The following is a 12,272-nucleotide window of genomic DNA, read 5'->3' as shown; positions in this document are numbered from 1 at the left end:
TGAGAAATACAGATTTTCAAAGTGGAGAATAAGATATAAATGTAAACATGTTGGGTAGTAATGTTACATTATGTCACCAAACTGAGCCGAGAAGTTACAGCAAATGATAAATGGATCGCACTTATACTTAGCAATGGTAATTGAGTGTGTTTTCAGCCCTTTTTTGAACAAAGAGCGCCATCTGGTGGGCTCTGTAAATAAAGCAAATGGTTCATGAAGCTTCGTTGTCCCTTCACTAGTAACAACCTTTTAAATTTCTGTGTATTTCATAGCCATGTCTGTGAGGATTGTCATCCAGGTATATCCAAAAGTGTCTAGATTATTCTGATTATTTTTCATATTTCAAAAAAAATAATAAAATAGTAAGTAGTAAAATATCTTCAAGAGTCTAAAGCAAGTCTAGTTCCCATTGACCTATGGTGTTATAAAGCAACAAGGAATAGGACTAAATGGGAAAAACTAATAAGGTAAAAACATGGAGTTGATAATAGTAATAGTGCATAAAATCAGTAAGAGAAAATTGTTTGTATTAACATTATTGGGACAGAAGAAGAGAAAGGGGCGTTTTTATGGACACAACTTAAACACAGTGTGAGATGAGGGCAGTGAAAGAGAGACTATAGACACAGAGCAAGAGAGAGGGAAGTGAGGGGGGAAATATTAACTGGGGGTTAATGGTCCAAGTAAAAGGCCACTTAGGTAATCGATGGCCTCAAATGAACTTTTTATTCCTGCCAATTGAGAATGATAGAGCTGACAATGATCCCTGTCCACCCACAGCTCCACTCAACAGGCCTGAGAGGATTTTATTGGTGGCTGGACTTTTATCTTGATGTACAGTTTTTACAGCTCATACTCTCACCCCATCACACAAACTCAGGGTGTTTAGCTTCTACAGAGGCTAACTGAGAAGAGATGAAAATACGACCAACCCTCTGACGGGCTGACCCTTAACCTTATCTTCACCATCAAATGCTAATTCTGACTTGGATATATATATTTTTTTTATCCTACCAAAGTTATTATTATTATTTAGGTTCAAGATGTTTTAGAATTCATAGGCTCATATTTACTTAAATATTATCAACAGATGTTCCTCTGAAGTCATATTAACCCTCTGGGGTCACCGAAAGCGCAGATTATTACTTTTTATTAACGGCATGTTCTGGCTTCAAACTCCATGCCAGTTTTTGTTTGATGATCATAGGCCAAGTAAGATAGATATGAGTGGAGATAAGATCAAATATATAAAGTTTAAAAATATAGAACTTGATCCAAATTTAACTCTTCTGTGGAATATTTTCAACCTGGGTTAAAAAAAACAACATTCATAAAACTATCCCAACCACTAATGGAGAATATGTCAGTCTTTATCAGTAGACACACACCCCCATTAACTCGCAAACCAGTCCAAATCCTACAAAATGGTTTCTACGTCTATTTATTTAAGTTTTCACAGACACAAACACAAACAGGCTTGGGGAAACAAGGTTCCTACCTGAAAAAACACAGCCATGGCTGCAATGATCCTCTTCTCCCTCAAAGCTGCACTGAGGCTGTCAAAGTCATCTGAGTTGTACATGTAAATCTGCATCTGTGGGAGACAGAAAAACTGAGTTAGGTTGGTACGAATAAGAGATTCACTCATCAATTTCAATAATAGTAATAATAATAATACATTTTATTTGTAATGCACTTTACATTAAAGGAAATGTCATATTGCTACAGGTTAAAAGCACAACAGTCTAATTAAAAAAGGATGAAACAGCTAAAAACAGAAGAAAAAGTATACATATACATACATACATACACAAGCTAAAAACCATCTGGACGAGAGGAATCAAAGGTTTTGCTAAAAACAAAAGTTTTTAGTCCTTTTTTAAAAGTTGTTGTATTTTGTGGGGTGAGTAGTTCTTTGAGATATGAGGGGGCATTTCCGTAGATGTATTGATGAGTAAGGAGGGAAACCTTATATTCAATCCTGGTGGAAACAGGGAGCCAATGAAGTGAGTGGAGAATGGGGGTGATATGTTCGTATTTCCGCACTCTCATCAGGATCCTAGCTGCAGAGTTTTGGATGTATTGAAGCCTCTGTAGACTCTTTGCTAGAGATCCCGATGAGAATAAAGACACTACAACAAACTGTAATCTAATATAATATAACTATATAGGTATCCCTCTAACAATTAACAACTTTTTGTGAAGTTTCTGAGTTTGTGAAAGTTTTTCTCAACACTTGGGTACATTTCTCCAATCTCCAATGGCAAGTCCTTATGTTATTTTTTGCAACAGTCAAAATGCTGAGTCATGTTGTTAACTAACTATAAGGGTTCTGTGACAATGACTGAAAATGCAAGGCTGTACTTTCTTAGTCAATTCCAATGTTACAAAGTTGCACATTCCTGTAGATTAACTGCAAGAGGAGTTTATTGGCAGATCATGTCATTGTGATACTGAAAATAAAAAGGCAAGACTGTTTTACTCCACTGCAGAGCACAAAGGACAAAATGAGTCTTTCTGTTAGGCCACAGATTTTCACAGCTTCTCTTGCAATGCACCCTTCCTTATTTTTTTGTTGGTTTTTTCAACACTGTGGCTGTATCCCAATGTCAGGGATCCTTCCTTGGTAGGATCCTTTCTTCGGAGTCGGTCCTCCAAAGGCCAGAATCCTTCCTTTCACTGTAATAATGCACAAATGGAACAGCCATTGTGTCATTGTGTCATTGGACGGTCCTGCTTAAATTCAGCGGTGCATAACTCACCATGGAGATGTGTTCTGTGATTTTTTAAAATTTAATTTTACAGTACAGTACAATAACAGTTATTTATAAATAACAATAACAGATAATAGCGAACTGTCAATCTGTTAACACAATAAACATGTATAACTTTCTGAATGGCATAGCTACATATACTTTGCACTTAGTACATCATCAGACGCAAATTATGAATTAACAATTAATAACTTTAGCCAACTGAAACGGCATCAATTAACTTAACTGACAATGCATCAAGATGATGTTTATTATCTTTTAGCAAAATATTCTGGCATTTGTTTATGCATATGTTTTGCTTGACTTTGAACACAAGATGTGTAAGTTATGTGATAACAAATATTCAGTGTAAACTGATCGCTGTTTCTTTGCTCGACATTTTTAAATCTCCCCGTAGACCAGTGTGCGCAAGGCATTATGGGTACTCGGGGTGCACGGAGGATACACACATGCATCCTTGGAATTTGGACAACAGAAGGACTCTGTCCTCTGGAGGATCCTGGATATTAGGACAGTCCTTCGGCAGATGTTGATGACATAGTATCCTTCAAATTCAGCAGTTGGAGGATCCTTCCTTGACTTTGGGATACAGCCTCTGTTTTTTTTTGTCAACAAGTGCTTGCCAATTAAAGGTAGATGAGACACACCTCAAAGCTCTAGAGTACTGGTTGCTCATTGGTCCATCTAACACCTCACACATTCCTTTGATTAGTTAGAGTCAAGATACACCTGAGAGCGTAGAAATGTATAAAATATGCTAATGCTTAGATGCTTAAGACTATTCAACAGATAACCAGCGCAGTACATTTTGATCATCATGACATAAACATATAAAATATAATAGGAAACTACAGACAATTATACATAATCATTAGTATGGCTATGCCAAAGCTTTTGCAATTTGTTCCACTTCAAATTTTCTACTGCTGGGAGCAACAACTCCATGTGAAGAAAAACAGACAACTTTTAAATAAATATTTGAAAAAGAAAAACCTCACATTGAAGTTTAAAATAATGTTTGCTAAACAGGCTGGCAGCACTGGAAGAATGAGTTATGTGAAAAAATGATTTTCTTTACTTGTTCCGTGTTTCTGTTATTTAAAGGAATTAAAGTTTTTATGTTATGCTGTTCCTGCTGGCGGCTAGGGAAGGCAATGTCAATTCCAAAAGAAAGAGTTAACTAAAACACCACATTATATCCCTTAGCTTAAGTCACATGGATCAGGTGACACACACAAATAATAAAATAAAATAAAATAAAATGTAGGAAGACCTATTCAACTGCTCGTTAACCCAAATATCTAATCAGCCAATCACATGGCAGCAACTCAAAGCATTCAGGTATGTAGACATGGAGAAGAAGACTTGGTGAAGTTCAAGGGAGCATCAGAACGGGGGGAAAAGGTGATTTAAGTGACCTTGAACGTGACATGGTTGTTGGTGTCATCTCTAGGATTCACAGAGAACAGCCTGAAAAAGAGAAAATATCCAGTGAACCTTGATGCCTTGTTGATGCTAGAGGTCAGGAGAATAGCTAGACTGATTCAAGATGATAGAACAGTAACTCAAATAACAACTTATTACAGAAGACCAATTGCTTAACACAACACACGTTGCCCAGTTGATAGAGCGGTCGCCCAATTGGAAGGTCTGTGGTCAGTGGTTCGATCCCTGACCATGGCAGCCTACATGTCTAAGAATCCTTGGGCAGGGGTTTCCTCAGCCACCAGTGTATGAATGTGTGAATGAGTGCTATCTGTGGTGTAAAGTGCTTTGAGTGGTTGCAAAGACTAGAAAAATGCAGTCCATTTACCGCGAAGAAGACCACACTGAGTGCCACACCTGTCAGCTAAGAACAGGCTACAATTCACACAGACTCAATGTGGACAGTAGAAGATTGTAAGAACTTTGCCTGGTCTGATGAGTCTTGATTTCTGCTGCAACACTCAGATGGTAGGGTCAGAACTTGGCGTAAACAACCTGAAAGCATGGATCCATCCTGCCTTGTATTAGATTTGGGATTTCTGTTCATGTTAACTGTAGCCCTTGTCGTGGCAAGTTTGACAATTGCAATAAGTTAATGGGTGAGCTGGCCAAACAAGAAGAACAAAATACTTAGTCTTCCGGGTTTTATCAACACATCCGTACTCCAATACACCGCCCAGTCCTGGACGATTATTATACAAAGCAACAAAGTCCCGTGGTTGTTGCACTTTCCAGCATTGGCTCTTCAGCAAGAGGCAAAGTGGCCCGAACCTTCTGCCCTACATCAAGACAGACCTCACTTCTTTACACATTCCCCTCTCACATGGTATTATCAGAGTTAAGTTCACAGTTTGAGTTCCCAAAAGGCCTTGCGTCTTGAATATCAAGTAGGTTGTCGCCTACTTCATGTTCCACCATGACAGGAAACACCAATGTGCATAAGTGCCAAATTGGGTTAAACAGTGTAGATAAGGTCCGATGGAATCATATTGTGAAGAGACTGCTGTCCACATGGCTACTGAATATTCATTAGATAGCTCCGCATGGCTACTTAATATTCAGTAATATTCAGAGAGAGAGAGAGAGAGAGAGAGAGAGAGAGAGACAAGAGAGAGACAGATAGAGAGAGAGAGAGAGAGAGAGAGAGAGAGAGAGAGAGAGAGAGAGAGATTTCGTTAACAAGAAAATAAAAACGGGCCTGAAAATAATAGAAATATCCTGACAGCTCTGTTGGGGCTTGGAGTTCATCTATAAGTTCTACTTTCTTATAAACAATCCCATGTTAAGCTGAGACTCTGTGTAACAGCTGAACTGTTACAGGCCTACACGCGTTAACGCGTGTGTGTTATGGTCCTAAAGCCAACGTTTCAGACGCCTTAACGTGTGCACGTGTAGACTAGAATAGTTATTTGTACATTGAGACGAGCGTGCACACAGGCGTCCGCTACGATCGCTCGTGGTGTGAATGACTTATCGCTATTTGATTTCCACACACACTACACAGCGTGTGTCTGTACGCTCATGTAGAATTGTACTTAACAGTCACGCAGGTCTTCATGTCACGTATTTGAGGCTTAGTTGACCGGTCACGCAGCCGTCACGTAGGCGTGTTCGCAACAACGCGTGTGCAGCGTCTGCGTGACGCCTACGTGGCGCTCGTCTGTCCATTGAAAGTGAATGGAATTTACACACGCACGTTAGACGTTTGATGTCATCGCATAGGCGCTGTACACGCGTTTTAGTATAGCGTGCTGGCATAAAATACCCCTCATACACACACACACACACACACACACACACAGGTAACTTTATGTGATTTTAATTACACACACACACACACACACACACACACAGGTAACTTTATGTGATTTTAATTACACACACACACACACACACACACACACACACACACACACACACACACATTTTGAGGTTAAAGGGCATAGTTTGAAATCTCTGAAGAGTCTCATCATAGTGTACACACACCGGCAGTAGCCCCCGTGGCCCTTTCAGAATTTCCCCACAGGAAATTTTCTAGTTTCTGTTTCCTGTCCTGACTGAACTGATGCAGCTGCCATGTGACGAGGGAACGTACTGCATGAAAAACCAATCACTCACTGAGACTGCTCAATCCTCCCATGTAAAATATTAGTTCAAAGTGAACAATCTTGTATCAACAGTTCAGGCTGCTGCTGGTGGTGTAATGGTGTGGGAGATATTTCTAGATAGATAGATTTCTAGTGATATCTCGGCACCCTTTCTTTTCTATTAGACCTACTTCCATGATAATCCAGTAACTGGACAAACTAAATGTAGTAGAAGACTATATAAACACAGATGTGTGTTTTAAAAGTGATAAGAAGTAAATTATCAGTGTGGTGTTTGTGTTGAAGACATAACCAGGTTGCAGCCTGTAAATTATAATACTGTGTTAACACACACAGACACAGACACAGACAAACAATTCGCTGTCATGGTGATTTGGTGGAGGCATGACGCATTTAGACACACAGCAAATGTTGAAATGAAAAAACATTAGTCTGATATCTCTATCAGATACTCTGTATATATATACACACACACACACACACACACAATATACACATTTGTATTTTTGAAGGCATTCTTATTTTACAGCTTTTCTCACACCTGTTTTTTTGCACAGTACTGTATATATACATACATGCAGTAATACAGTACTGTTAATTATTATAGATACTATTATGAATGTTTTTACATATTTAGCACATATTTCCTGCATGCCAAAAGCTATTCTGTGGTCTTTTCTTTACCAAGATCAACACAGCCAATATCTCTTGTCTTGCCTATTCTCCAGCTTGCTAATCCACACATAAAGAGCCCAGTGCATTGCTTTTTGATCTATTTGCGAGGTAAACAGTTGTCGAGCAGCCTGAGATAGAGCCTGTTAGGTGAATTTATAGCAGAGACGGCTCAACTAAAACAATCGATTCTCCCAAACGGGTATTAATTAAAGTCAATGTGTAGGATCGTGCTTGTGAATGTAGCAGTGAGAACAAACAAAATCAGTTCAAAGACAGCAGCACCCATTACCTTTTAATGGTAATGGTTGCTTTTTCACATAATGAAATGGGACACTGATGACATCAAATGGACTATGAGCTGAGTGACACAAAGCACACAAAGAGTCTGAAGTGTGGTGTCGGGCCTTTAAACAGGCTGCTGGGTCCTCCAACAGAAAAGCAACTGCTGTCATTTCAGTGTAACCAGATTTATTAGAAATTAATTATAATGTTAAACTACAACATGTATTTCTTTCAGAAAATGTGTATAAAAGCTGAAATTCATAACAAAGTAATGCTAAAAAATACACAAATATGAAATACAGGGTCAAAATGCATTGAGTGCACTGCTGAAAAACCTGGAAGCTAAAATGTAAAACTGCCAGAGTTGGAAGCTAGACTGCAGGCTAAGAGCTTAAAGACATGGAACAACTAAAATGTAATACTGCCAAAAATGCTAAAAGAAGAAATGCTTTACCATTAAAAAGTGAAAATGAAGAAAGGGGAGAAATAAGAGGATAACATTTTTGGGGTGCGCAAGGGGAGCGACATGTGAAGCTCTGCTTAGATTGAACATTTACTTAATATTCTTGCTCTCCTTCTCGTCTTTCCCAGTGCAACGTGTCTCCAAAGAACCAAGTTCCTTGAATTAGCCGTGTTATTTTAATTCAGAGATGCTCAAAATGCTTAAATCTCTTTTAACTGAAGCCAGGGCCGGCTACTCAGACTCGCTTGAAGTGGATCTGACCGTGGAAGCTGGGTCAGGGATCTCGATGCAATCATGGCTGCCGTAAAGCGAACGGAGCACGATGTGCTAACCAAGATCAACTCATCTGTGATGGAGGCTGCAGGTAAACTGCACAATAAAATAGACAACTTGGTGAGTTATTTAAGGAACAAAATCCTGAATGTGTGCGCAGAGCTTACGAAGGTAATTGAAGAAGTACAGAAAGAAAACACCACATTGTCAACTCGCATTGATGATCTTGAGGAGGAAGCTAATGGTCATGCTAACCGGGTTGTAGCACTTGAAGCTAAAGTTAACACGCTGTCTACACAAATACCGGCAGCGGCAAGATAACTGCAGACTAGTTGGAGTGGAAGAGGGACTTGGAAATATTCGAGCGGAGAAAGCCTTGGCCGAACTGTTAAAGGAAGCGATCGCCCTCAACTTTACACCGACGCTCGATCGGGCACACAGGAGACTTCAGCTGAGGCCAAAGGATGGGGATGCCCCGAGGCCAATAATCCAATAAAGTTCCACTACTTTCAGGAGAAAGTGGATGTTCTTGGAAAGGCTATGGGGGCAGGTCCCATAACCCACAAAGGCAAAAGCTTCTACATCTACCCAGATTACTTGGGCTCCACCAGGAAAAAGAAAACAGCCTTCACCGAGGTGAGAGGATTGCTACATCGGTGCGCAGGCGTGAAATATGGTCTCCTGTATCCAGCCACACTGCAGATCAGAGCCCCAGCTGGTGAGCAGGTATCTTTTAATGACCCGGTCAAGGCAAAGCACTACCTTGAGACCAATCTGCACCCATGGGAGACGGAGGGAGAGTGACAGATAATTCACGGGGCCATAACATGTATCATACGCTGCATATTAACATTGCTGTAGTCTGCACACGCTGACTTATATGTTGACTGGTAAACATCAACACTACGGAAGCCCTGAACCGCAAGTGAAGAAATTTTTTTTTGAGATGTTATCTCGTTATTTCGAGATAGTATCTCGTAATTACGAGATAATATCTCGTTATTTCGAGATAATATGTCGTTATTTCGAGATAACACACCTATGTAAAAAAAAAAAAAAAAATTTTTTTTTTTTTAATTTTATACTCTCAGATTATTATCTCGTAATTTATAATTATCTATATTATTTATTATTATTATTATTATTTATAATTATCTCGTTATTTCGAGATAACACACCTATGTAAAAAAAAATATATATATTTTTATTTTTATTTTTTACTGTCAGATATTATCTCGTTATTTCGAGATACTAAGTCGTTATTTCGAGATACTATCTCGTTATTTCGAGATACTAAGTCGTTATTTCGAGATAACACTTAGGCCTATGCTGTCTCAGTGAACGGACCGGGCTGTCCAGTCCAAGTACCGGCTTCCTCGTGAGGAGATCCACCGCCTCGTCACGCTTGTGTCACCACACATCCAGAGGGCAACCCGCTGCAATTTTGCCCTCAGCCCGGAGGTGCAGCTCCTGGCCGCGCTGCGTTTTTACGCAGTGGGGAGCTTCCTGGAGGTGGTGGGGGACGGCAACGGCCTCAGCAAGGCACCGGTTTCACGGAGTGTGGCAGCCGTGACACCGATCCTCCTGCGCCATGCCCGGAGACACATCAGGATGCCCACCACGCGGGACGAGGTCCGCCAGTGGGGTATATATGCGTTAATGGCTTGATTACTACTTGGATACACCTGTTAGCTGTGATCACACACACACACACACACACACACACACACACACACACGTAGCCTTATTGCACAGGTGTGTGGAGTGACTTAAGCGCTGATAAAGTGGTGGGTGATCGATTTGCCTGGCATCGATTGATTTATATTTCAGCACTACGGCGGTGGACAGCTCCCACTAAGAGCTTCTTAAGAAGCTTCTTTGGCGGGATCTTAAGAAGGCAGTTAAGAACGCATCTGGGAAACACCCCTATCTTAGCGCTCCTTCTAAGCCGAACCCTTCTTAAGAGCCTTCTTAAGTCCTTAAGAACGAGCAAATCTGGGAAACGCGGCCATAATTAATTCGAGATCTTGAGAAAACAAAACAATAGTGTAGTCCAGACGCGTAGCCAGTGATGTAATGTATTTGTAACCCGGCCCGTGTGGGATGAGCCTTTCCACACCCTGGGACTCTGCGTTGTGTTGTTTATGATGATGGAGGGCGGAGGAGGGACCAGTCGGACACGGGTGGTCGTTATATTGCGGCTCGGACCGCGTCGTGCTTTATTTCTCACAACGGCTGGCAGCTCAACCTTAAACAGTACAAGTAAACACTGGCATGAGGCAACAGAAAGATTAAAGGCTTGTGTTGTGTCCTTACTGATTTCCACACTAACTGTGCCGTAGATCTGCGCAGTTTCTGTTACGCGTGAGCTGTCCGTGGTACTGAAACAACAATCGCCCTTAATGTGATCATTTTCTGTCTGATGCAGGTCTATGTTATGCTGTACGTTAACACTTTATCGAGCCTACTGATTGGGTTCATCTGTAGTCGGCACTTTGTGCAATAAAATGATTTATTGTGCCGTGCGATAGAGCCGATACGCATGTTTTGTCTTTACTGTTGTATTGTGTACAGCCTTTATAAAGCTCTGTTAGGAGAGCTTGTTTTATAGGCAGTGTTTTGCTGTCATTTCCTTTGTAATGCATAATGTTGCAAAGTAAAATAGTCACTATTTTTCCAGTTTGTCTATATTTGTCATTTTTATAGTTCTACATTTTTCAGAGTCCTTTTTCTGGGAAAAGATGGCCCATCCACTTCTGTGCTGGCCCACCCGAAATATTATTTCTGCCTTCGCCACCGGGTGTCTCCATGGATACCAGATGATGACTGAGAGATGCAGATCAGCAGGATTGCGGGTCACTAGAAACTTTGTGTGTGTAGTGCAATCCGTTTTGGACCCAGAAGGAATACTACCAGTGGCGAAGGCAGAAATAATATTTCACACAAGCTCTCCCAACAGAGCTCTATAAAGGCTGTACACAATACAACAGTAAAGACAAAACATGCGTATCGGCTCTATCGCACGGCACAATAGATCATTTTATTGCACAAAGTGCCGACTACAGATGAACCCAATAAGTAGGCTCGATAAAGTGTTAACGTACAGCATAACATAGACCTGCATCAGACAGAAAATGATCACATTAAGGGCGATTGTTGTTTCAGTACCACGGACAGCTCACGCGTAACAGAAACTGCGCAGATCTACGGCACAGTTAGTGTGGAAATCAGTAAGGACACAACACAAGCCTTTAATCTTTCTGTTGTCTCACGCCAGTGTTTACTTGTACTGTTTAAGGTTTAGCTGCCAGCCGTTGTGAGAAATAAAGCACGACGCGGTCCGAGCCGCAATATAACGACCACCCGTGTCCGACTGGTCCCTCCTCCGCCCTCCATCATCATAAACAACACAACGCAGAGTCCCAGGGTGTGGAAAGGCTCATCCCACACGGGCCGGGTTACAAATACATTACATCACTGGCTACGCGTCTGGACTACACTATTGTTTTGTTTTCTCAAGATCTCGAATTAATTATGGCCGCGTTACCCAGATTTGCTCGTTCTTAAGGACTTAAGAAGGCTCTTAAGAAGGGTTCGGCTTAGAAGGAGCGCTAAGATAGGGGTGTTTCCCAGATGCGTTCTTAACTGCCTTCTTAAGATCCCGCCAAAGAAGCTTCTTAAGAAGCTCTTAGTGGGAGCTGTCCACCGCCGTGGTGCTGAAATATAAATCAATCAATGCCAGGCAAATCGATCACCCACCACTTTATCAGCGCTTAAGTCACCCCACACACCTGTGCAATAAGGCTACGTGTGTGTGTGTGTGTGTGTGTGTGTGTGTGATCACAGCTAACAGGTGTATCCGAGTAGTAATCAAGCCATTAACGCATATATACCCCACTGGCGGACCTCGTCCCGCGTGGTGGGCATCCTGATGTGTCTCCGGGCATGGCGCAGGAGGATCGGTGTCACGGCTGCCACACTCCGTGAAACCGGTGCCTTGCTGAGGCCGTTGCCGTCCCCCACCACCTCCAGGAAGCTCCCCACTGCGTAAAAACGCAGCGCGGCCAGGAGCTGCACCTCCGGGCTGAGGGCAAAATTGCAGCGGGTTGCCCTCTGGATGTGTGGTGACACGAGCGTGACGAGGCGGTGGATCTCCTCACGAGGAAGCCGGTACTTGGACTGGACAGCCCGGTCCGTTCACTGAGACAGCAT

At 41.6% G+C, this 12,272-nt stretch overlaps 1 protein-coding gene across 2 annotated transcripts in view; it reads right to left on the bottom strand.

The window, feature by feature from the left end:
- The window catches only part of LOC131968891 (receptor-type tyrosine-protein phosphatase gamma-like), a 519,997-nt gene that overhangs the window by 164,952 nt on the left and 342,773 nt on the right, over positions 1-12,272 (bottom strand). For both annotated transcript variants that reach the window (XM_059329944.1, XM_059329943.1), the window contains exon 5: positions 1,499-1,594. In XM_059329944.1, coding sequence (XP_059185927.1) covers positions 1,499-1,594 — 96 coding nt within the window. The remainder of the gene's footprint in view (positions 1-1,498; positions 1,595-12,272) is intronic.

This window comes from Centropristis striata, chromosome 3, assembly GCF_030273125.1.
Source record: "Centropristis striata isolate RG_2023a ecotype Rhode Island chromosome 3, C.striata_1.0, whole genome shotgun sequence".
In the NCBI taxonomy this organism is placed as follows: Eukaryota; Metazoa; Chordata; class Actinopteri; order Perciformes; family Serranidae; genus Centropristis; species Centropristis striata.
Note: the sequence above shows the minus strand (reverse complement) of the source record. Positions and strands in the feature narration are given on the sequence as shown.